This window comes from Pleurodeles waltl, chromosome 6 (assembly GCF_031143425.1).
Source record: "Pleurodeles waltl isolate 20211129_DDA chromosome 6, aPleWal1.hap1.20221129, whole genome shotgun sequence".
Classification (NCBI taxonomy): Eukaryota; Metazoa; Chordata; class Amphibia; order Caudata; family Salamandridae; genus Pleurodeles; species Pleurodeles waltl.
In genome coordinates, this window is record NC_090445.1 from 59,580,517 (window position 1) to 59,604,720 (window position 24,204).

A 24,204-nucleotide genomic window follows, 5' to 3' on the forward strand; every position below is an offset into this window, starting at 1 on the left:
GTCCCACTTGGAATGGTGAGGGCTGCACTTTTTGGACTTTGGGACGCTGTCATCTAGAAAAATCTACGAGACCTAGACACATCTAAAAACTAAAAATCTGGGTGAGTCCAGGGTGGTGTGCTTCACATGCACCCCTTACCATTTTCTTACTCACAATGCCCTGCAAACCTCCAACTTTGCTGGAAATCACAAATTTTTTCCACATTTTTGTGATGGAACCTTCCGGAATCTGCAGGAATCCACAAAATTACTACCACCCAGCATTGTTGCATCTATACTGATAAAAATGCTGCCCCACTTGTCAGCCTAAGAATGTTTTTTCCCAAACTGCCCTTTTGGACCTGCTGTGGTTCCCCCTCATGTTTTTGGCTCTTTCCTGTCATAGGCACTTGGCCCACCTACACAAGTGAGGTATAATTTTTACCAGGAGACTGAGAGGAATGTTGGGTGATAGCGAATTTGCACCGGTGCGGTGATCCCACACAGAAATGTGGGAAAAATTTGATTTTTTTGGCTAAATTTGAGGTTTGCTGAGGATTCTGGGTAAGAAAACTCTGGGGGATCCACGCAAGTCACACCTCCCTGGACTCCTTTGGGTGTCTAGATTTCAGAAATGTTTGGGTTTTGTAGTTTTCCCTATATGGCTGCTGAGCTCAGGACCAAAAATGCAGGTGCCCCCCGCAAAAACAGGTAGTTGTATTTGATAATTTTGATGTGCCTACATAGGCCCTCATTATGACATTGGTGGTAAATGCCCCCTACCGCCCCACTGACGGCTGCCAACATACCGGCGCAGTGGTGAATATCTATTCACCATAATATGAAACACACACACCAATCCTACTGAATACAGCCACATACACAAATCCACCATCCCAAAGGTCAGTGCTAAACTGGCAGTCCCAAAACCCATACCGTTACGCCAACAAATCAACGCCTACCGCATTATGACCCATGAATCACCACAGCGGACATTCAATGATGATAAACCATTAGTGGTACATATCACGGTGCTCAGAATGGATACCCACATACAAAACAACACCACATTGGCCAAGACTAAAAACACACACCTGACACCCGTACACACACCACACCCACACCACTATAAAACTCACACCCACATTATCCACAACCCTTTACGAATACAAATCATTGCCACCAGACTGACACCAAGACCAGACACCTAGACACACACCACTTACTCCCATACATCCCTCAAACACCCCACATTACACACCCCACCACATTACTTAACACACTCTCACGAACACACACAACACCCATGTCACTACAGAGGCACCCCCGTTTCACTGAGGAGGAGTTAAGGGTCATGGTGGAGGAAATTGTCAGGGTAGAGCCACAGCTGTTTGGAGCACAGTACAGCAGATATCCATTGCAAGGAAGATGGAGCTATGGCGGAGGATTGTGGACAGATTGAATGCCGTGGGGCAACATCCAAGAACAAGGGATGACATCATTAAGAGGTGGAACGACCTATGGGGGAAGGTACGTTCCATTGCAGCAAGGAACCAGCTCACCATACAGAGGACTGGCGGTGGACTCCCACCTCCTCTCCCACAGCTCACAGGATGGGAGGAGCAAGTACTGGCAATACTGCATCCTGAGGGACTCGCTGGAGTAGCCGGAGGACTGGACACTGATAAGTCCACATTTACTACTTATCATCCCCCATACCTGCATGTGATCACACCCCCTCACTCCCATCACTCCACTCCATCCCACACACTGCACCTACACATATGAATAACCACAATGCCAAGCCCTGCTTGCTATACCAATGCATGGACAACCCTCCCAGCCCTGCCTTGACACCCATCACTAAAGCATGCACAGCATAGGGAAACTAACAAACACACAATACATTACCATACACAAGCAAAAGGTGGCAGGGCATCACCAATGATAGAGGGGAAGCCAGGGATGTACAAATGTCACACACAATAAGCATAATACATCACTTACATCCCCACATTTATCCCAGCCAATGTCAGCGGAGAGGAGGACTATCCAGTCCCCCAACAGAAGATGCCCCCAGTGATAAAAGTAACTCTGGACTTCTGGATCTGGATGACCCACCTGGCCCAGCAGGGGCCACTGGTCACTCGGTCACCCCAGCCCAGTTACAGTCAACCACAGAGCCTCCCCCATCAGTATCCAGCACCACAGCACCCACCCAGCATACCCACATCTCTGTCCCCAGGAAACATCAATCAGCAGTGTGCCCACTTGTACAGGGACCCCAGACCACACTTCATACCCAAGACAATCAGGGACCTGGGGTCACTGCCAGCGGGCACACCGTTCAGGGGACAAAGGCACAGACTGACATGGAAACTGGGGGGACTGCTGGGCGCGGGGGGAGGACAGGACCTGGGAACCGACCATCCAGGAGGCACGGTCTGACATCCTGAAAGCCTACCAACATTCCCAGGATACGATGGGCCAGATCCTTGACAACGTGCAGGAGAACAGGCGGCTGCAGAAGGGACAGTATCAGGGGATCAGGGAGGACTTGCAGGCCATTAACACCACCCTGATCTCCATATCAGGGGTGCTGACAGACATGGTCAACGTCATGAGGGAGGCAACAGCACAGCAGCGGGCCTTTACCACTAGCCAGTCCATTGATCAGCCCACCACTTCTGCTGCCGCTAGGAAGGACCACCAGGCCACCAGCATCCCTCCCCCGGCAGAAGGTGAACCACCCCGCAAACGTTCCCTGCGACCCTGACAGAAGCCAGAGACACTTGCCAAGACCACCGCTAGGAAATGAGACTCTCCTGATTGTCCCCCTTGTGTCCCACTCAGCCACCTTGTCCACCTTGAACTGCTGTTGCTCCCCTTCCTATGGCAACTTGGACACTGCACCTGTGCTACAAACAGACTGGACCAATACCCTGGACTTTCTTCCATCATCACCCCATTCCATTGCAATTTTCCCTCAATTTGTTAGCACTAAAATAAACACCCTTGAACACAACTTGACTATTTGTATGTCATGTGTTGAAAAAGTGTATTTAGGGAAACAGTAACATCCATTGCAAATGAACTGTACATTGTGAGAGCATAGAAATAATGAACTGTAGCTGGCTGTAGTCAGCACATCAGTACACAGTTGTCATAGCACCAGCATCTGCAAAATGATAAACCACAGGTGACAGTAATTAGAGGTAAAAGGAAGGTAATGCAATCATGCCACAGCAACACAGAATACACCAATAGTCATAGAAATGTGAAGTTGCACTGTCTCACCTGTGTGTCTTTGGAAGTACTGACGGATAACTGTTGTTCTGTTGTCCTCAGCCTCTCCATCCTTACTGTCCTCAGGGCCCACTGCAGCCACAGGGTCATCTCCAGTTGCCTCCTCCTGCAGAAAAGGCACATGTCGTCTAAGGGCCAGGTTGTGTAACATGCAGCATGCCACGACTATCTGGCAGACCTTCTCGGGTGAGTAGCACAGGGATCCACCTGTCAGATGGAGGCACATGAACCTGGACTTCAGGAGGCCAAAGCTCCTCTTGATGATCCGTCTGGTTTGCCCATGTGCCTCATTATAACATTCTTCAGCCCTTGTCCTGGCATTCCTCACAGGTGTCAGCAGCCACCATAGGTTTGGGTAGCCAGAGTCACCTGCAGGTATTGAGGGACAACATTTAGCCACACAAAATCCTGTGGGGTCAACACCAGAGGCATACACTAACATACAGTGGGTGGGGACCATGGCTCACCTATTAGCCACACCCTGTGCCTCTGTAGTTGGGCCATCACATTTGGAATGCTGCTATTCCTCAGAACAAAGGCATCATGCACCGACCCAGGATACTTAGCATTGACGTGGGAGATGTACTGGTCCGCCAGGCACACCATCTGCACATTTAGTGAGTGGAAACTCTTATGATTCCTGTACACCTGTTCAATCTGGCGGGGGGGGGACAAACACAATATTTGTCCTGTCAATCGCCCCAATAATATTGGGTATATGTCCCATTGCAAAGCATCCAGCCTTCACAGTGGCCATATCTTCCACCTGTGGGCAAGCAATGTAGCTGCACATGTGTTTTATCAGGGCAGACGAGACTCTTGCCACCACAATGGAGAACATTGGCTGTGACATTCCTGTTGCCAAGCCCACTGTCACTTGGAAAGAACCTGTCACCAGGAAATGGAGAACTGATAGCATTTGCACAAGAGGGGGGATCCCAGTTGGATGACTGATAGATGAGATCAGGTCTGGCTCCAACTGGGCACACAGCTTTGTGACTGTGGCCCTGTTCAGTCTATAGGTGAGTATAATGTCCTCCAGTGTAGCCAAGTCCACAAGGGGTCTGTACACGGGGTATGTCTCCACCTCCTATTCATCCGCAGCGGTAGGTATCTAAGGGACACAAGAGTGAGTAGGCTGTCACAATTTGGACAACAAAACCAAAACAGCATTCCACATGGGGCACTTATGTATTGGGACAGTGTTAATGACGAAGTATGTGCCAATCGAATCTGTGACGCAGTAATTGTTGATATGCCTGTCCCCCCCTCACTCAAATGGCGACCGCCTGTCCTGTATGTAGGGACAGGTGGAAGTGAGGTAACTCCACCGGAGTTGGGCGTCATGGCAGAATGCGGTCTTGCACCGCCATGCAATTCCTCATTGGATAATATGGGGCTCTATGGAGTACAGTGGCCAATGGGGATGTATGCCGGCGGTGACGGTGTACACTGCCGCGGACGTGACCGCCATTTTCTATCTCAATCCTCACTTGTTTCCTGACCTTCAACAGGAGAAGACCTACACTGCGTGTGCTACTGTGACTTGTGTCTGGAACCTACCATGGCCCATGTGACCGGGGAAGGGGCCCCTGCCTTCACTTCGGAAGAGTTGGAGCGACTGGTGGATGGGGTCCTACCCCAGTACGGACTGATGTATGGGCCTCCAGACCAACAGGTGAGTACACTTTGGCCGCAATGCATGTGGCAAGGATGCATGGAGATGTGTGTGATAGCTATGTGTAAGGGTGGGTGGGGGTAGGGGATTGTCTTTTGGAGGTGTACAAATTGTGCGCTAGCCTGTGTGTGTGCCAATGGTGATGGAAACGGGTAAGGTGGGCCACTTGTGTGACAGGCTTTGTTTGATGGTGTTCTCCTGTCTGTATTGCCTCTGCAGGTCAGCGCCCATCAAAAGAAGGGAATATGGCGTGCCATCATCAAGGATGTGCGGACCCTGAGGGTCTATCGTAGGTGGAGCACCCACTGTCGGAAATGTTGGGAGGACCTGAGACGATGGGCACGGAAGACCGTGGAGGCCCAGCTGGGGATGGCTTCCCAACGAGGAAGGGGTACCCGTCTGACCCTGACCCCCCTGATGGCCCGCATACTGGCTGTGGCCTACCCTGACATGGAGGGGCGCTTGAGGGAATCACAGCAGCCACAAGGGGGTGAGTACAGTGGGTATCATTACATAGTTTTGGCAGGTGGGGTGGTATCTGGGTGGTGGATTTGTGTTGGTGGGTGCCCCTAAGGCCAGGCCAGACATTGCAGGGTCGGTCATCTGAAGGGTAATGGGTGTATGGCAAATACAGGTAACCTAGCTTGTTAGCAGTCCATTTCAGCTAGGCCATCGTGGGTCCCAGGAGTGCTGCAGTTGGTGGTGTGTGGTCCTCATCTTGCCTTAGTGACCAGCCATATAACTGGTAGTGCAATGCATAGTGCTTAAGCCTGTTCCCTGTGTGTGACGGTGATCTGTATGCCAACTGTGGTGTTGGTGCACTCATTGACAGTGTAACCTTTGTCTCTCTCCCCCCCTTTTTTTGTTTTGTTATCCTGTCCTTATGTGCATTAGCATCATCTGGCAGAGGAGCAGAGGCACCAGCAACAGAGGGAGCTGCATCCCACATGACCCAGGAGGCAGAGTCCACCAACACCGAGGAAACCAGTGGGATGGAGGGCACCACAGCAGAGACTGGAGGAGACAACACAGACTCAGAAGCCCCCTCCGATGGGAGCTCCCTGGTGATGGCTGACACCTCTGTGACCACCCCAGCTGCAAATACATCCGCCACCCCCGTACCAGCACCACCCTCCCAGCAGGCCCTCAGCGAGTAACCCGTGCCCGCTCACCCAGTAGGTTGGGCATCTCCTTCGCCCCAGGTACCCCAGGCCCTGCCCTAGTGAGCCCTGCTGGCCTGAGTGAGGAGGGTATTGACCTCCTGAGATCCATCTCTGTAGGCCAGTTGACTATTGTGAATGCCATCCAGGTGCTGGCATCCCAGATGCAGCAATGCAATGCATTCCTGGAGGGCATTCACAGTGGATTGGCGGCCCAACAGGGATCGATTCAGGCTCTGGCCTCCTCTCTGATGGCAGCCATTGTCCCTGTTTCTACCGTTCCCCCCTCCAACTTCTACTTCCCAGTCCTTTTCTCCTCAACCCCAGCCCATCCCAGGCACACATACAGACAAGTATACATACAAGACAACACCTAAGAGTGGCACAGGCAAACACAAGCACCACACTTCATCCCACAAGCACTCACACAAACACCATGCAGTTGCAGGCACGACAACTTCCACGACAACTTCCACTGCCTCAACTGTCTCCCCTTCCCCCTCCTCCTCCTCCACCACCTCCCTCCCATTCACGTCCACACTAACACCTGCATGCACTACATCAACATCCACTACCAGCATCACCACACCAGGCAGAACACACACCTCAGTGGAAGACACCTCCACAACAGCCATGCATGCGTCCCCTCTGTTCTCTCCCACCCTGTCTGTCCCCCCTTCCTGAAGGACACAAACACAAGCACTCACACACCCAACAGCCATCCACCTCACATCAGCATACAGCCCATGCACCTGCACCCAAATCTAGCAGACAAACAGCTCCAACAACCACTCCCTTAACCTCCACTCCCAGTACTCCTTGCTCCTCCCGCCCCAACGTCCCTAAAACGCTTTTCCTTTTCCAAATTGACCTCTTCCCTACCCCTCCCCCCATCCTGAACCTATGGGCAGGGTACCAAGGACACAGCCAAGCACCTCAGCCAAGCACCTCAGCCAAACAGTCCACGGGTCAGTGGTAGCACTACCGACTCATGGTAGTAAGGATACCAGACCTCTAACACAGAAGGGGAAGGAGCCAAGACCACCAGGGAAGAAGGGGAAGGGGCCTGCACCACCAGGAAGAGTGTGAAGAGTCCTGCACCACCAGGGAAAAGTGTGAAGGGGCCTGCACCAGATATGAAGAAGTTGAATGGGCCTGCACCACATGTGAAGATGGGGAAGGAGCCTGCGCCACCAGGCAGAGAGGGGAAGAGCCCATCCACCCCTGCCAGGAAGGGTAAGGGATCCACGCCCATGGATAGGAGGAGAGGAGGCACTGTATGCCTGCGGAAGCTGTCAGGCCAACACCACCACCACCACCACCAGCTGTCACGGGGCCCCCACTGTCAGCTGTGGAAAGTGCAGCCATCAGGGAGTGCAGGGTCTGTCCAGGAGGCTCCTCCAACCACCACCATAATGCAGCTATCGGACAGTGCAGGGGCTGCCCAGGAGGCTCCTCCAACCACCACCATAATGCAGCCATCAGACAGTGCAGGGGCTGCCCAGGAGGCTCCGCCAAGCACCACCGCAGTGCAGCCGTCACCACCAGCACGCGTCCCACTTGTCCTCTCCCACTGTGTCTGTCCTCCCCCTCCTGAGGGACACAAACGCAAGCACTTACACACCCAACAGCCACCACCTCACATCAGCATACAGCCCATGCACCTGCACCCAAATCCAACAGACATACACCTCCAACAACCAATCCCTCATCCTCCACTCCCATTACTCCTTCCTCCTCCCGCCCCAGCACCCCTAAAAAGCTTTCCCTTGTCCAAATTGACCTCTTCCCTCCCTCCTCCTCCCCTCCGTCCTGCCAGTATGAGCAGGGTACCAAGGACACAGCCCAGCACCTCAGCCAAACAGTCCACTGGGACAGTGGTAGCACCACCTACTCGTGTTCATCTCCATTGAAGAAGGGACCACCAGGCAAGAAGGGGAAGGAGCCTGCACCACCAGGTAAGAAGGGGAAGGAGCCCGCACCACCAGGCAGGAAGGGGAAGGAGCCTGCACCACCAGGCAGGAAGGGTAAGGGAACCACACCCCATGTACTGGAGGAGATGAAGCCCTCTACTCCAGCGTAGGCTGTCAGGGTGACACTTCCACCACCATCAGCTGTCACGGTGCCCCCAACACCAGCTGATGAATTGCAGCCATCCAAAAGTGCAGATGTGGCCCAAGATGCCCCTCCATCCACCACCACACTGCAGACCTACAAAAGTGCAGAGGCGGCCCAGGAGGCTTCTCCATCCACCACCACACTGCAGCCATCCGAAAGTGCAGAGGCGGCCCAGAAGGCTCCTCCATTCCCCAACCACACTGCAGCCATCCAAAAGTGCAGAGGTGGACCAGGAGGCTCCTCCATCCACCACCACACTGCAGCCATCACTGCCAGTGGATGCCATCACTCCAGGGGCTGCTGTACGAGTTGCCCCCTCCAGAACCAGTGGGCAGGTCACCCACCTGAGAGACTGTGGCCTTGCACTCCCCAGGACAGAGCAATGGGCATGGAGTCCCATCCAGAACCAGTGGGCTTGTTCCCGCATCTGGCTGAGGTGCCCCCACCCTCCCCCTGAGGTGCCTGACTATTTGCAAACTGATGCCCCTGCAGTGGACAATCTGGATGTGGTCAGGATTCGAGTTGGGCCTTAGACTGTGCCCTGTGGCCATGTGGGCCCTTTGAACATTGGAGTGGGCAGTGTCTCTTTGTGTACATGTGTAAATATCTGTTTCATTGACATATCGAATTAGTTATTTTGATGTTGATCTGATTACAATCACTTTCATCCATTCCTGTTGCCCTTGCATTATTCTGCTGTTTTTGAGGGACAAATTGTTTTTCGTGTGCAGCTGGATGTGTGTGTGTGGTGTGTGTGTGTGTGTCTGGTGTGTGTCATGCATGTGTGTGTCACTCTCATTTTCCTCCAACCCTCCCTTGTGTGCTGGGTGGCTGTACCCACCGTCATCGTCTTCGTCGGCGTTGGTGTTCCAGGTGGAGCATTACATAGGAGATCATCCGAAAGACTTGCAGTTTGGGTTCCATGGCGGCATTGTTCTTCCCTGTGTCTCTGATGGTGAGTCCTTTCTCTTCAGTGATGCATTTCCGCCAGGCTTTTGATGGTGTTGGTACCGCCCCGGAAAAGGTGACAGAGTGATGTGTCTTAATATGGTGGGTGGTACTTTGTTTTCCACCTGGCTGTTGTTGGCTACCGCTGTGGTGAGTGTTGTTTCCGCCCTGGCAGTTGGTGTGGTACATTGGCTATCTATGGGAGTTATCATCGCAATCGTCATAATTTGGCTTACTTACCGCCACTTTATCACTCACAGCCAAGGTCATAATGAGGGCCATAGTGTTTTGGAGCATTTCCTGTTGCGGTCACTAGGCCTAACCACACAAGTGAGGTACCATTTTTATCAGGAGACTTGGGGGAATGCTGGGTGGAAGGAAATGTGTGGTCCTCTCAGATTCCTGAACTTTTTGTCACCGAATTGTGAGAACATTTTTTTTCTTGCCTAATTTTGAGTTTTGCAAAGGATTCTGGGTAACAGAACGTGGTGAGAGCCCCACAGGTCACCCCATCCTGGATTCCCCTAGGTGTCTAGCTTTACAAAATGCACAGGTTTGGTAGGTTTCCCTAGGTGCCGGCTGAGCTAGAGGCCAAAATCCACAGCTAGGCATGTTCCAAAAAACATGTCAGATTTCAATGTAAAAATGTGATGTGTCCATGTTGCATTCCCTGTTGTGGGCCTTAGACCTACCCACGCAAGTGAGGTACCATTTTTATCGGGAGACTTGGGGAAACACAGAATAGCAGAACAAGTGTTATTGCCCCTTGTCTTTCTCTACAGGTTTTCTTTCCAAATGTAAGACAGTGTGTAAAAAAGACACATAGACACCTATTTGGGAAATGCCTTGTAATTCACATGCTAGTATGGGCACCCCGGAATTCAGAGATGTGCAAATAACCACTGCTTCTCAACCCCTTATCTTGTGCCCATTTTGGAAATACAAAGGTTTCCTTGATACCTATTTTTCACTCTTTATATTTCCACATGAATTACTGTACACCCGGTATACAATGAAAACCCATTGCAAGGTGCAGCTCCTTTATTGGCTCTGGGTACCTAGGGTTCTTGATGAACCTCCAAGCCCCATATATCCCTGCAACTAGAAGAGTCCAGCAGACTTAACGGTATATTACTTTTGAAAATCTGACATCACAGGAAAAAGTTAGAGTAAAACGTGGAGAAAAATTGCTTTTTTTACCTCAATTTCAATATTATTTTATTTCAGCTGTTATTTTCTGTAGGAACACCTTGTTAACCCTTGCTGGATTCAGAATTTTGTCTACTTTTCAATAATGTTTCGCTTCCCACGATCCAGCACTTGTTTCACACCCATTTCTGTCACTAACTTGAAGGAGGCTGAAAGCACAAAAAATAGAAAAATGGGGTATGCCCCAATAAAATGCCAAAATTGTGTTTTTCTAATTCAAGTCTGCCTGTTCCTGAAAGCTGGGAGGATGGTGATTTTAGCACCGGAAACCCTTTGTTGATGCCATTTTCAGTGAAAAAAACCACAAGCCTTCTTCTGCAGCCCTTTTTTCCCATGTTTTGTTAAAGAAATTAAATGTTCACTGTATTTTGGCTAATTTCTTGGTCTCCTCCAGGGGAACCCACAAATAATGGATACCTCTAGAATCCCTAGGATGTTGGAAAAAAAAGGACGCAAATTTGGCGTGGGTAGCTTATGTGGACAAAACGTTATCAGTGCCTAAGCACGAACTGCACCAAATAGCCAAAAAAAGGCCTGGCACCTGAGGGGGAAAAGGCCTGGTAGCAAAGGGGGTTAAGGAAAACGGGCTGCATTTAAAAAAAAAGATTGCTTTATTTAAAAGCAATCACAGACATGGTGGTCTGCTAAGCCCTTTTTACTGGGTCGCAAATTGCGACTAACCTCATGAATATTAACAAGGTAGGTCGCTTTGCGACCCATTAGGAAACGCAAAATGAAACTCCATGAGTTTCATATGTTAAAATAGCGATTACCTAATATCGATTTGCAGGGAATCGCAATTAGGTAATTGCAATTTAATAAAATGATACATCTGGCCCTTTGTATTTAACCTCTGTATGTTATGACACCAAGGGCCAGATGTACCAAAAAAGCAATTCGCGACTTGCAAATTGCGAGTCCATGCGACTCGCAATTTGCAAGTCGCAAATTGCTATGCAGTACGGTGTCTCAGACACCGACTGCAACTCGCAATGGGGTCGCAATGACCCACCTCATGAATATTCATGAGGTGGGTCGCAAATTGCGGCCCCATTGCGAGTATAAGCACTCGCTAACATGGAGGCCTGCTGACGTCAGCAGACCTCCATGTTAGCGACCTGCTTTTAAATAAAGCAGTTTTTTTTTTTTTAAATGTAGCCCGTTTTCCTCACAGGAAAACGAGCTGCATTTCAAAAAAACCGAAACCTTTAGTTTCGGGTTTTTTCAGGGCAGGGAGTGGTCCCTTGGACCACTCCCTGCCCTGAAAAAATATTTTGGGCTCCATTCACAAACTGGAAGGGGTCCCATGGGGACCCCTTCCAATTTGCGATTGGGTTACCATCCACTTGAAGTGGATGGTAACTGCGATGCCATTTGCGACCGCATATGCGGTCGCAAATGGTATTGCATCCCAATGCGACTCGCAAATAGGAAGGGAACACCCCTTCCTATTTGCGAGTCTGAAATGCATTTTGCGAGTCGGTAACGACTCGCAAAATGCATTTCTGCATTGGGATACGCGTTTAGCGAGTCGCAAACGGCCAAATTGGCCGTTTGCGACTCGCTAAACGTTTGGTACATCTGGCCCTAAGAGAGAAACATAGTAGCACTCTGATCTCAAGAGCAAACCTGAATTATGGCGTCTTTGTTGAGTAGAGTTTGAATTTATGTTTTTAGTGATTTCAAGTTTTCCATGTTCAATAGATTTTGAGTATGAATGTTCTCCATGCTTGGTGGAGTAGAAAGGAATTCAATCTTGTAAACTTTCTCTTCTAGAGTATGTCATTGATTGTTTCCATATGTTAAGAAAATGAACAATCCTTCCTCATACTGGCCTATCTAGGCCACTTCTGGTCTAGTCAGGACCTCTTGTTCCTATTTCCTTGAGGTGACCTGCCCGTGTGATCAATTTGAGGTTTAAAAGATTTACCATTCTGTCTTTTATAACTGATTATATTGATGCCATGAAGGTTGTCTAAACTGTGTATTTGATTTAAAACCAGTAGCTGAAGATTGGAATTGTCTGAATGAAGATGAGTGTTTTCTCTTTAAACTTGCAATTTCGCATCCCACTCAGGACCAAACAGTTTAATTCCTTCACATGGCAAACTAATGGCAGCCTTTTTCTGTATATAACATGTGTGCCAGTCCCTTAGGAAAACCTTCCTTTCTGCAGCTATTGTTGCTGCTTCCAACAAAGCTGCTGCTCTCACAATATTGAAAAATGTAGTTTGTGTTTTTTAGGCTTTCAGTCAGACCCATGCACTCCTCTCCATCCTGTACAGCTTTAAATAGTTCCTTGCAATCAGCAAGCATTCTATGACTAATATATGATTCATATTTTCCTGCTCACATGCCTAAATTGGCACCTGCATGCGCTTTCTTTATGGCAAAATCAGCCTTTGTATATATAGGGTGTTTAATCTTATTCTCCACTGCCATTGACATTCGCTCAACTAAATTGCCCATGAAGGAATCAACTGATTCGGGAATCTTCCTATCAACATCTTCCAATAGGTAAAGCTTAGACATGAATGCAGCATTCTCTCTGGATCTTTCCATTCTCTGAGAACCATATCCAAGGCACGTTGAACAATGGGCAAGGCTGGAGGTTGTGATTTTATAAATTGTCTTAAAACATGTTTAGTAGACGTTGAATGCAAATTTGAAGGAGGAAATCCCATATTTGTTTGTATTTTAGAGAGAATTTCAAGCAAACTTTCTCTGTCAATATATTTTCCCTCCAAATCAGATGTCTGGTCTCACCGTCATCACTTGCAAAAGATGAATCATTGATCTGTTTCTCTAACTTTTTTGGGACTTCCTGCATGCCTACCAAAGTATCCAGTAGAATATTTGTGACTCTTTGTTTAAGGGAAATATCTTCAGTATCAGACAGTCTTTTGAATCTCTTTCTGGGTAGAGATCTAGAAGTAGATCATCTGAAGAAGCTTCTAGATGCTGAGCTTTTTTGTGGTGCCTTTCCATCATCCAACAATACTTCCAACAACCAGTACATGGAGCATTTACTTATAGGCAATGCCAGGCTATTAGCACACCTTGATCTCAGGTAGGAAGCTATTCAAACAAGCATTGGCAAAGCCAATAATGTCTTGCGTTTAGGATGCTAATGCAGACCTACCATTGTTTTTTGCAGATATTGTTCAGCAGAAGATTTAAAAGCGTGATGATGTGCATGCTTGCACTTGTAATAATGAGCTTGTAGGTGGAAGAGAGAGGAACCCGGAACAAGCAGTGGGGATTTTCTGAGCGGATGCAGCACACAAGTGACAAAGCATAGAAAGACGTACTCCCATGGAGTAGTGGTGTCATAATATGGAACAGAGTGATGACATTTCATGAAGCACCTAAGAGTGAGTGTTGATGTCACATTAATGAACTACCAGCATTGATGTCACATGAAGGAACTGATGGAGGTGATGTTACATGGTTGATCTGACATCGGTAATATCACACAAGGAAACTGGCAGCAGAGGTATACAACATTTTATAAAGGAATGCTGATTTCATCTGAGAAAACCATTTGTCAATGGTGAGGTTATCAGAGGCAATTAAAATTTAGTGATATGAGGCATAGAGGCTGACATCAGTGACGTTACATCAGTACATACTTGGATTAATATTACAAATGAAAACTGAAAGACCAAAACCACTCCAGGAAATTGGCCTCAGTGATATACATGAGGACCGACAGCCTGATCTTACGTGAGGCAACTGGCAGTGACAAAGTCAACCCAAAAAAGATTCCATAAGAACAACATGATAGTAGTGACTTTTCTACATTGATGTCACACACAAAAACGAACAAACAGTAATGTAAAACATGTTTAGAGGCATAAAAATGTGGACAAGGAAACTGAGATCAATAATTTAACATGGGTTAACTGGCAGCAGTGCTTTCACACTATAGAACTGAGAGTATCATTTGTGTCTGAATCTAGCCTCATCTACCCATTTGAGGTGTGTGTCCTGTAATGCAATGAGATTATACCGCCCCTCTTTATAAAGTGCCAAATCCTGGTCCGTTTATTGGGGACATTCAGCCCCCCTCCTGACAACAGGAATCCCATTCTTTCCTGAAGGGGAGACATGTGCATCAATTTTATGGAAAGGGGCACAGCGGCAGTATGTGACACAAGGGTCACATGAAACGTCTCTCATGGTTTCCCATCCTGTTGCCCATTAGTAAATGCTGCAGTGCCAGCGATGCCCATGGCAGCCTGTCCAACGCTCATGTGATAGGTCACCAGTGTGGGACCGGAAATACTAATCGTAGAGCATTTGTTTAGGTTAAATCTCTGTTTTGTTTGGGCCCTCTCCAGTGATGCCACTTCTGGACCTGTCATGAGCATCTTGATCGGCTGTCACTCCCCCATCCTGGTGACCCCACATTTTGTGTTTTAGCTTGTTTTAAAGGTAATCCCCAACCATTGTACTATTGCCTCCAGGTTCAAGGTCTAGTGCAATTTATTTCCTTGGTCAAAGGCGATACCAAATGGGTAGAGCCACCTGTATCTAATATTGTTGTGCACAAGTGGTTTGTGACCAGTATGAATTTTTGGTGTCTGAAAAGCATTGCTAGGGCATTACCCTGGAACAGCATGCAGGAATAGCCCTCATGCTGGATTTCATCCATGGACCGGCCTGCTAGTAGGACTCGTACTTTTCTCTCAAATTTGTGAAATTTGTTGAACACATCCTGCGGTCTAGTCAAACCATCTGACTGATGTGGACCCACACAACACACTCTGGCCCTCATTCCGACCCTGGCGGTCCAAGACCGCCAGGGCCGCGGGCAACGGAAGCACCGCCAACAGGCTGGCGGTGCTTCATTGCCCATTCTGCCGCCGCGGTCAGAAAAGGGGATCCAGCGGTTTCCCGCCGGATTTCCCCTGGCTGGGCTGCAAGCAGCGCCGCCATGGAGATTCCGACCCCCTTCCTGCCAGCCTGTTTCTGGTGGTTTTTACCGCCAGGAACAGGATGGCGGGAACGGGTGTCGTGTGGCCCCCTAACAGGGCCCCAGCATGATTTTCACAGTCTGCATAGCAGACAGTGAAAATCGCGACGGGTGCGACTGCACCCGTCGCACCCCTGCAACACCGCCGGCTCCATTCGGAGCCGGCTTCTGTGTTGCAGGGCCTTTCCCGCTGAGCCGGCGGGCGCTCCCTTGGCGGGTGCCCGCCGGCCCAGCGGGAAAGTCTGAATGGCCCCTGCGGTCTTTTGACCGCGGAGCAGCCAATTGGCAGCGTAAGTTTGGCGGGTGGCGACTTGGAATGACCCCCTCTGTCTGTTATAATCAAGGCAGAGTCACCACTATCAAGGAGGAAAAAGGTCCCAGAACAAAGCACTGAAAATCTGAGCCCTCCACCCTTTCTCCAAGGCACTTAAATAAAATGTTATCTCTCTGTTAGAAAGGGGGTCTTTGGTTGGCAGTCAGGTTACCCCCTATCCAAGCAAGGACCCTCGCTCTGGTCAAGGTAAGTCATACACAATCCATATTATCCTGTACCCACCCTCTGGTAGCTTGGCACTGAGCAGTCAGACTTAACTTAGAAGGCAATGTGTAAAGTATTTGTGCAATAAATCATGCAATAACACAGTAGAACACCACAAAAATACACCACACAGTGTTTTGAAAGATATATAATATTTATCTGGTTAAATACAGGTCAAACGATCAAGAATCAATAAGTATACGTTGAAATATCACTGTGAAAATTATATAAAGGGCCTGATTACGACCTTGGTGGATGGATTACTCCGTCCCAAATGTGACCGACATCCCACCCGCTGTATTATGAGTTCCATAGGATATAATGGACTCGTAATTCTGCAGACGGGATATCCATCACATTTCTGACGGAGTAATCCAATCCGCCGAAGTCCTAATGAGGCCCAGAGGGTCTTCAGTCTTTAAAAAGCATTAAGTGTCTCTTGCAAGCACAAAGTACCTGGTTTGCGTTCAAATTCTCCGCAAGGGACCGCTGAGGAGAAGACATGTGGAAAACAGGGAGGTGTGCGTCTGTTTCTCCGGGCGCACACACACAATGTGTCGATAATTTTCCATGCAGGGAAGCCTTCTGTCACAGTGTCCTTTCCTCGGGATCTGCACGCTGCCGAACAAAAGGCGTCACCAACTCAGAAAGGTATTATAGCACAGAGTTTTGTTGAAGCCAGTTGGGGGGAAGGGAATTAGGGTAGGGAACAGCAGGGAGAGAGATCTGAAAAGGAAAAATGGTTAAGCATGTATGTATATACTTGTTCATAACAGCATTAACATTCAATTATACATTTAGACAAAGGCGTCTCCGTGAATGCAAGTGTTGAGACCCTTATGGAATAAACAAAGGCGTCTTAGTGGATGCAAGTGTTGAGAGAAAATCATGATACTTCAGGATGTCATGAGCATTAAACAAAACTGGGCGTGGCCCTTCTCTGAATCATGGAACAAGAACATTTAGTAAAATCATAATACTTCAGGATGTCATGAGCATTAAACAAAACTGGACGTGGCTCTTCTCTGAATCATGGAACAAGAACAATTAGTAAAATCATGATACTTCAGGATGTCATCAGCATTAAACAAAACTGGGTGTGGCCCTTCTCTGAATCATGGAACAAGAACATTTAGTAAAATCATAATACTTCAGGATGTCATCAGCATTAAACAAAACTGGAATAAACAAAGGCATCTCCATGGATGCACGATTGAGACCCTTATGGAATAGACAAAGGCATCTCCATGAGTGCAAAAGTTGAGACCATTATGGAATAGACAAAGGCGTCTCTGTGAATACAAGTGTTGAGACCCTTATGGAATAAGCAAAGGCATCTCCATGAATGCAAGTGTTGAGATCCTCATAGAATTATCAAAGGGTCTCCATGGATGCAAGAGTTGAGACCCTTATGGAACAGACAAAGGCGTCTCCGTGGATGCAAGAGTTGAGACCCTTATGGAACAGACAAAGGCGTCTCTGTGGATGCAAGAGTTAAGACCCTTATGGAATAGACAAAGGCGTCTCCGTGGGTGCAAGAGTTGAGACCCTTATGGAATAAACAAAGGCGTCTCTGTGGATGCAAGTGTTCAGAGAAAATCATGATACTTCAGGATGTCATGAGCAATAAACAAAACTGGGCGTGGCCCTTCTCTGAATCATGGAACAAGAACATTTAGAAAAATCATAATACTTCAGGATGTCATGAGCATTAAACAAAACTGGACGTGGCCCTTCTCTGAATCATTTAACAAGAACAATTAGTAAAATCATGATACTTCTGGATGTCATGAGCATTAAACAAAACTGGGTGTGGCCCTTCTCTGAATCATGGAACAAGAACATTTAGTAAAATCATAATACTTCAGGATGTCATGAGCATTAAACAAAACTGGACGTGGCCCTTCTCTGAATCATGGAACAAGAACAATTAGTAAAATCATGATACTTCAGGATGTCATGAGCATTAAACAAAACTGGACGTGGCCCTTCTCTGAATCATGGAACAAGAACAATTAGTAAAATCATGATACTTCAGGATGTCATGAGCATTAAACAAAACTGGGTGTGGCCCTTCTCTGAATCATGGAACAAGAACAATTAGTAAAATCATGATACTTCAGGATGTCATGAGCATTAAACAAAACTGGGCGTGGCCCTTCTCTGAATCATGGAACAAAAACAAACTGAGACCTCTGAACCTCAGGAAGGCAAGAACTTGGACCATGGACATACTCTGAACATCAATCATGCAACTACTATGCATTCATAAACATAAAACGTTTGGTCTCAGTCTAGAAATTCGCAAAGACTTAATATGTATCTCACATATCATCAAAGACTTAAACATGTCTCTCACATATTATGCTTCCAAAAACAATGAAACTATGATTTGCTTATGTTTGAAATGTTTTCACATTTGCCTCCTAGGCCTGAAAGTTTTACTCATGTAAACTGAAGCGCCTTGATTATTGGACCAAGAGCGCTTTAATCATGTGAACTGAAGCGCTTTGATTGCCGTGCCAAGGACGCTATACTCCTGTGAACTGAATCGCTCTGAATGCTGTGCCAAGGGCGCTTTACTCCTATGAACTGAAGTGCTTTGAATGCTGTGCCAAGGGCGTTTTACTCCTGTGAACTGAAGCGCTTTGATTGCTGTGCCAAGGGTGCTTTACTCCTGTGAACTGAAGCGCTTGGAATGCCGTACCAAGTGCGCTTTACTCCTGTGAACTGAAGCGCTTTGAATACCATGCCAAGAACGCTTTACTTCTATGAACTGAAGCGCTTTGCTTGCTGTGCGAAGGGCGCTTTACTTCCTGTGAACTGAAGCGCTTTGAATGTTGTGCCAAGTGCGCTTTACTCCTGTGAACTGAAGCGCTTTGAATACCATGCCAAGTGCGCCTTACTCCTGTTACCTGAAGCGCTTTGAGTGCTGTGTGAATGGCGCTTTACTTCCTGTGAACTGAAGCGCTTTAAATACCATGCCAAGTGCGATTTACTCCTGTGAACTGAAGCGCTTTAAATGTCATGCCCGGGGCGCTTTACAAGTGTGGCCTGAAACGCCTTGCTCACTATGCTAAGGGGTGCTTTACCTTTTGGTAATGACTTCCTTCAAACTTGGATTCAGCAAGGCCTTACCGCTACGAGTACAACATACTCGTTTTTGAATGCACCATGGAAACAAGGATACTTCGGTTGGATGACACTCTGCCATTCAGAAACTCTGCTCTTCTCCAGAGAAACCCCAACGAGGTCTGGCTGCATCAAAGTCTTCAAAATAGTGAGCAATGTGGCTGAGCTTTATAGGCCTGCCACACCCCAAGATGACTGCTGCCTCTAAAAACATGGGAATTGTAGTCCCTTCATGGAATAGCACTGATAAGTGCATTTTGTCCACCAATGACCTGAACCTGCAGCTCTATGAGCTTTGCCACAAGCAGACGACGTTGATGGCCACCTTTGGAGCAAGAGGGGATGACAAGTGGCGCGCCGAGCCGCGCAGCGGATTTTCGGGTGGGACCTGGACTGTGCTTGGTTCTATTCCTGACACCTTTGCGTTGATTTCCGGCGTGCTGACTTGGCTCCTCTTCGGGTTGCGGGGTTTTTCGGACACCCTGGGGGTGATGCGTTGAAATCCTGGGCGTGCAGAGCGAAGTCACAGGAGCTGCGTCGATCCGGTGGGCGATACGGGGGAATTTCTGGCGCACAGCAGGCGCTGCGTCGATTCTTCTCAGGAAGTCAGGCTGCATCGTTCTGGCTCGGCTATGCATCAATCCAGTGGGCGGTGCGTTGAAGTTCCAGTCACAACGCTGGCGCTGCGTAAATCTTCACTCAGGAAGTAGGGCACGTTGTTCCGGTTCAGCGTGCAGTGATTTTTCACTGCGATGCAGGCTGTGCGTAAAAATTTTGCTGCACAAGGAGTTCTTTTGCAGGATGAAGTCTTTTTAGTCCTGAGACTTCAAGAAACCGGAGGCAAGCTCTATCCAAGCCCTTGGAGAGCACTTCACAGCAGAGCCAGAGGATAGCAAGGCAGCAGGGCAACAGCAGGGCAGCAGTCCTTTGCAGAAAAGCAGTCAGGTGAGTCCTTTGGGCAGCCAGGCAGTTCTTCTTGACGTGTTGCAGGTTCTGGTGCAGGCTTTCTTTTCCAGGAAGTGTCTGGTTTGGTATTGGCAGAGGCCCTGTTTAAATACCCAAATGTGCCTTTGAAGTGGGGGAGACTTCAAACAGTGGCTTAGAAGTGCACCAGGTCCCCTTTCAGTTCCATTCTGTCTGCCAGGGTCCCAGTAGGGGGTGTGGCAGTCCTTTGTGCGAGGGCAGGCCACTGTCCTTTGACATGTAAGTGTCAGGCCCTCCACCCTCCCAGCACAGGAAGACCCATTCAGTATGCAGATGTGTGCAAGTGTGATTGAGCATCCTGTGTTTGGGGTTGTCTGAGTGAATGCACAAGGGAGCTATCAACTAAACCTAGCCAGACGTGGACTGTAAGGCATAGAAGGAGATAAGTGCAGAGAAATGCTCACTATCTAAAAGTGGCATTTCTAAAATAGTAATATTAAATCCAACTTCACCAGTCAGCAGGATTTTGTATTACCATTCTGGCCATACTAAATATGACCTTGTTAGTCCTTTCAGATCAGAATCTATAGCTAAAACTGTATATGAGGCTAGCCCTAATGTTAGCCTATGAAAGGAGCAGGCCTCACAGTAGTGGAAAACGAATTTAGGAGTTTTACACTACCAGGACAGATGAACTACACAGCTACATGTCCTGCCTTTCACCTACATAGCACCCTGCCCTATGGGTTACCAAGGGCCTACCTTAGCAGTAACCTATATGTAGAAAAAGAGGAGTTTAAGGCTTGGCAATTACTATTAAAGTAAAGTGAAACTGCACACACAGACCCTGCAATGGCAGGCTTGAGGCATGGTTAAAGGACTACTTATGTGGGTGGCACAATCAGTGCTGCAGGCCCACTAGCAGCATTTAATCTACAGGCCCTGGGCACTGAGGAATTACAGCAGTGGTAAAGTGCGCAGAGTCCTAAAACCAGCAAAACCAGTGTCCAAAAAGTAGAGGAGGCAGATCAATTTTCGAGGTGTTCAACCTTTCTTGTCTCCATCTGACTGCATTGTGGCAATCTTTTTACTGAGGTTGGAACGGAGAGCTTTGAAGTCCGCCACAAGCTCATTCCACAGCTCCACCTTAAAGCCTTTGAGACTAGTGAGCAGCTCCTCGTTTGTCAGCGCCATACTGATTTCCCTTTGAGCTCCATTCTCCTCCCTGGGCCTGTTACTATTTTCCATCAGCGTGGAATGCTTTTAGCAAAAATCCTGTAACTTTCCTCTGCATTTGTTTCTTGGCAGGCATAGGTAAAAATAGGCAACAGGGGATTTGTGCACTGAGGTTGCAGGTGCAGAGTCTAATAGAGTGTGTTTAGAGGGGTCCCACTGGATATTCTGAGGGATGTAAATCCGTCGCGTTGGTACATACAGTACAAGTCAGGCAATCTTGTTTTGTCAGGTCGGAGCAGACTTTAAATTTACCATTGTAACTGCTTATTAATGAGGAAAGTTTTGGTGGCAACCTCCACTGGGCAGCATGACCAAGGTGCTGCATGTGTCAGCCCCGGACTGATCTGTCTCACCAAATGTTGCTACAGGGACCATTCTCTTTTCAGTCCTATCCGCCAATGTCATGAAAGCCTATTTAGCATTTATTAAGTTATTGCTCCACAAATGCTGGAATGCTAGAGCAGTCCACACATTCCTCTGCTGCTGCATGGTCATTAATCTAGGAGTAAACTAGTCCTATAATCAATAGCATCCCCTGCTCAGGCAGAGATCATGGCCCTGAGGATGGGGCCAGCCCGCAAGCCTCCCTCTGCTGCTGCAGTCTTCTGGACCTAAACAACACAGCCCTCTCCATCCACCCCTCTCCTCTCAGCTGCCTCCACAGGTCTTGCTCAGCAGTGGGTCCGACCTGGTCTAGGTCCGCTAGTCCACCTTTAATCAGGATGCCTCTCCTGGATCCTCTGCACTCCCAGAGGCCCCACGCTCACCCACAGCCAGAACGTCTCTGCTCCTATGTGCCTAATATGTAACTGGGGTTGTCTCACACAGACTGACTGCCCCCTTCTCTGGTTTGTGGCATCCCGAGAATCCTGGAGAACTACCCAGATCCTATAGGCTACCTCCAAGGCCCTTAGGCTGTGCATGTCCTCAGGTCCCCCAATGCAGAGCGGGCCGTAGTCCCTTAAGCGGTTGTCGCTCCGCCACTCCTCCACTGCCATTCCTGCAGCCGTGAAGTAACTCTTCAACCACCAGGGACCGCCTCGCAAGGTCACCCCCCTTAGGACATCTCAGGAGCAGAGGCTACAGGCCAAATGTGGGGCCCATGATCATGGAGCTTGATCAGGGAGCAGCCATCTTGGTCCGCACTGAAGCTCCACCTCCACTGCTGTAGTCCTGCTTTATTTCAAATGACATCCTCTTATATTGTGATATTCTATCTGGTATAGGTATGGGAGGTTACGATTATGGGAGTCATAAATTACAAGGGGTCAAATGTGATTTCAGAATGCCACAAAAGTATTTCCACCTACCTGATGTACATATTTGTAATTTAATGTGTAGTATGCAGTAGTTTGTGTACAATAAATGTATTTTTCCTTTTTCAAAGAAAAAGAAGTGGACAATGAGTTATTGAGTATTGTAACTGCATACCAGCGAATGAAGATTACTAGCCCACACCATCTGCCTTGAGTAAGCCTTAGACTGCTCTGCTTTGCTACTCTGATAGAGTCAAGAGCTGTAATGGGGTACTGCCTCCCTGCTCAAGTGTATGTATCCCTTTTAATGCAGGTGCATTGTAGACATGAAGACAATATCCTACAAGCTGATGCTTATCTGTATTCTTTATTGTTGGATTATTTTAGAAAACACTCAGCAGCCACAAGAGGAAACTGAGTGAGGAAATGGAGGAACTACAGTCTTGGGTAGCTGAGGAAAGCAGTAGAGTATCAACGTTGGAGGTAAGAGAAATTTCAGATCTTGCATATGTGGAGGGTGTCGGGCAGATTGAAGAGAAATATGAAGTTTTCAAAAGAATTAATGTGACTGCTGCTGTGAGATGGGAGACCTCACTTTCAATGAGAATCAGATATATCTTAGAGATTAGAGACACATGAGATACTGCTGAGACTAATAAGAAGCAATGATGGTGGCAAGCCCCAACATGATCAGCTGAGAGTTACACCAAGAGATGAGGAGGCCACCGTCATGAGGGATGTCTTAGTGTCCGAAGATGAAGAGGTGAGTTCAGATTTGGAAGTGGGAAAACAAGCAATCCCATACGAGTCACACTAAAGAGAGATGGACAGCAAACATGAGTGGTTCAATGAAATTAAGAAAGAGGGAAGTCATAGGCAGAGACACATGAGTGCCCTGAGAGCTACAAGAAGCAGAGATCAAATTCAGAAAAATGAGTGTATCCCATGAAAGTCACAGGAAGCAAATCTGGAGGTCAGAGACATGGGAGACCCACGGGGAGCCACATGAAACAGAGTAGGGGGGCAGAGACTTGAAGGATGACAAGAAAGATTCAGTAATCTGTGCTAAGGGTTTCCCAGTCACCACAAAAACTGAAGGTCAGGGAAATATAGAGTAGAACAGAAGCTGGAGAAGAAGCAGTCAGAGGCAATGAGTCAAGTTTTCAAAATAACATTCCTGAATTAGTTGGCAAATAATTTTGTATCTTCCTTACATGTGGAGCTATTTCATGAGCTGCTGCTTCCATTACATGATTGTAGGAGGCTGGCCTAGCTTATAGTGGGTACCTGATGGTACTTACACCTTGTCCCAGGTCCAGTTATCCCTTATTAGTAGATTAGTAGTGTTCTCGCAGCTTAGGCTGACAGAGGTGGCTATAGCAGAGCAACTTAGGCTGAACTAGAAGACATGCAAAGCTCCTACTATATCACTCATATCATATAGGTACTATATCATAAGAAAGGCAATACCCAGAGTTACTAAAAATAAAGGTACTTTATTTTAGTGACAATGTGCCAAAAATATCTCAGAGGATATACTCCCTTAGGAGGTAAGTAAAATTCACAAAATATACACACAAACCAAAGTCAGGTAAGAAAAACAGTCATAAAGTAGTGCAAACCCTGTAAAATACAATAGGATGCAATAGGCCTAGGGGCAGCACAAACCATATACTAAGAAAGTGGAATGCGAACCACGAATGGACCCATAGGCTAGTGTAGTGTGTAGAGGGTCGCTGGGA

General features: G+C 47.8%; 1 protein-coding gene across 2 annotated transcripts in view; it reads left to right on the plus strand.

Moving 5' to 3' along the window:
- The window catches only part of LOC138299195 (E3 ubiquitin-protein ligase TRIM11-like), a 199,480-nt gene that overhangs the window by 14,610 nt on the left and 160,666 nt on the right, over nt 1–24,204 (plus strand). The window contains exon 2 of one of the 2 annotated variants that reach the window (XM_069237296.1): nt 22,850–22,945. The exons of the other annotated variant lie outside the window; for it this stretch is intronic. Coding sequence (XP_069093397.1) covers nt 22,850–22,945 — 96 coding nt within the window. The remainder of the gene's footprint in view (nt 1–22,849; nt 22,946–24,204) is intronic. 2 annotated transcript variants of the gene reach the window in all.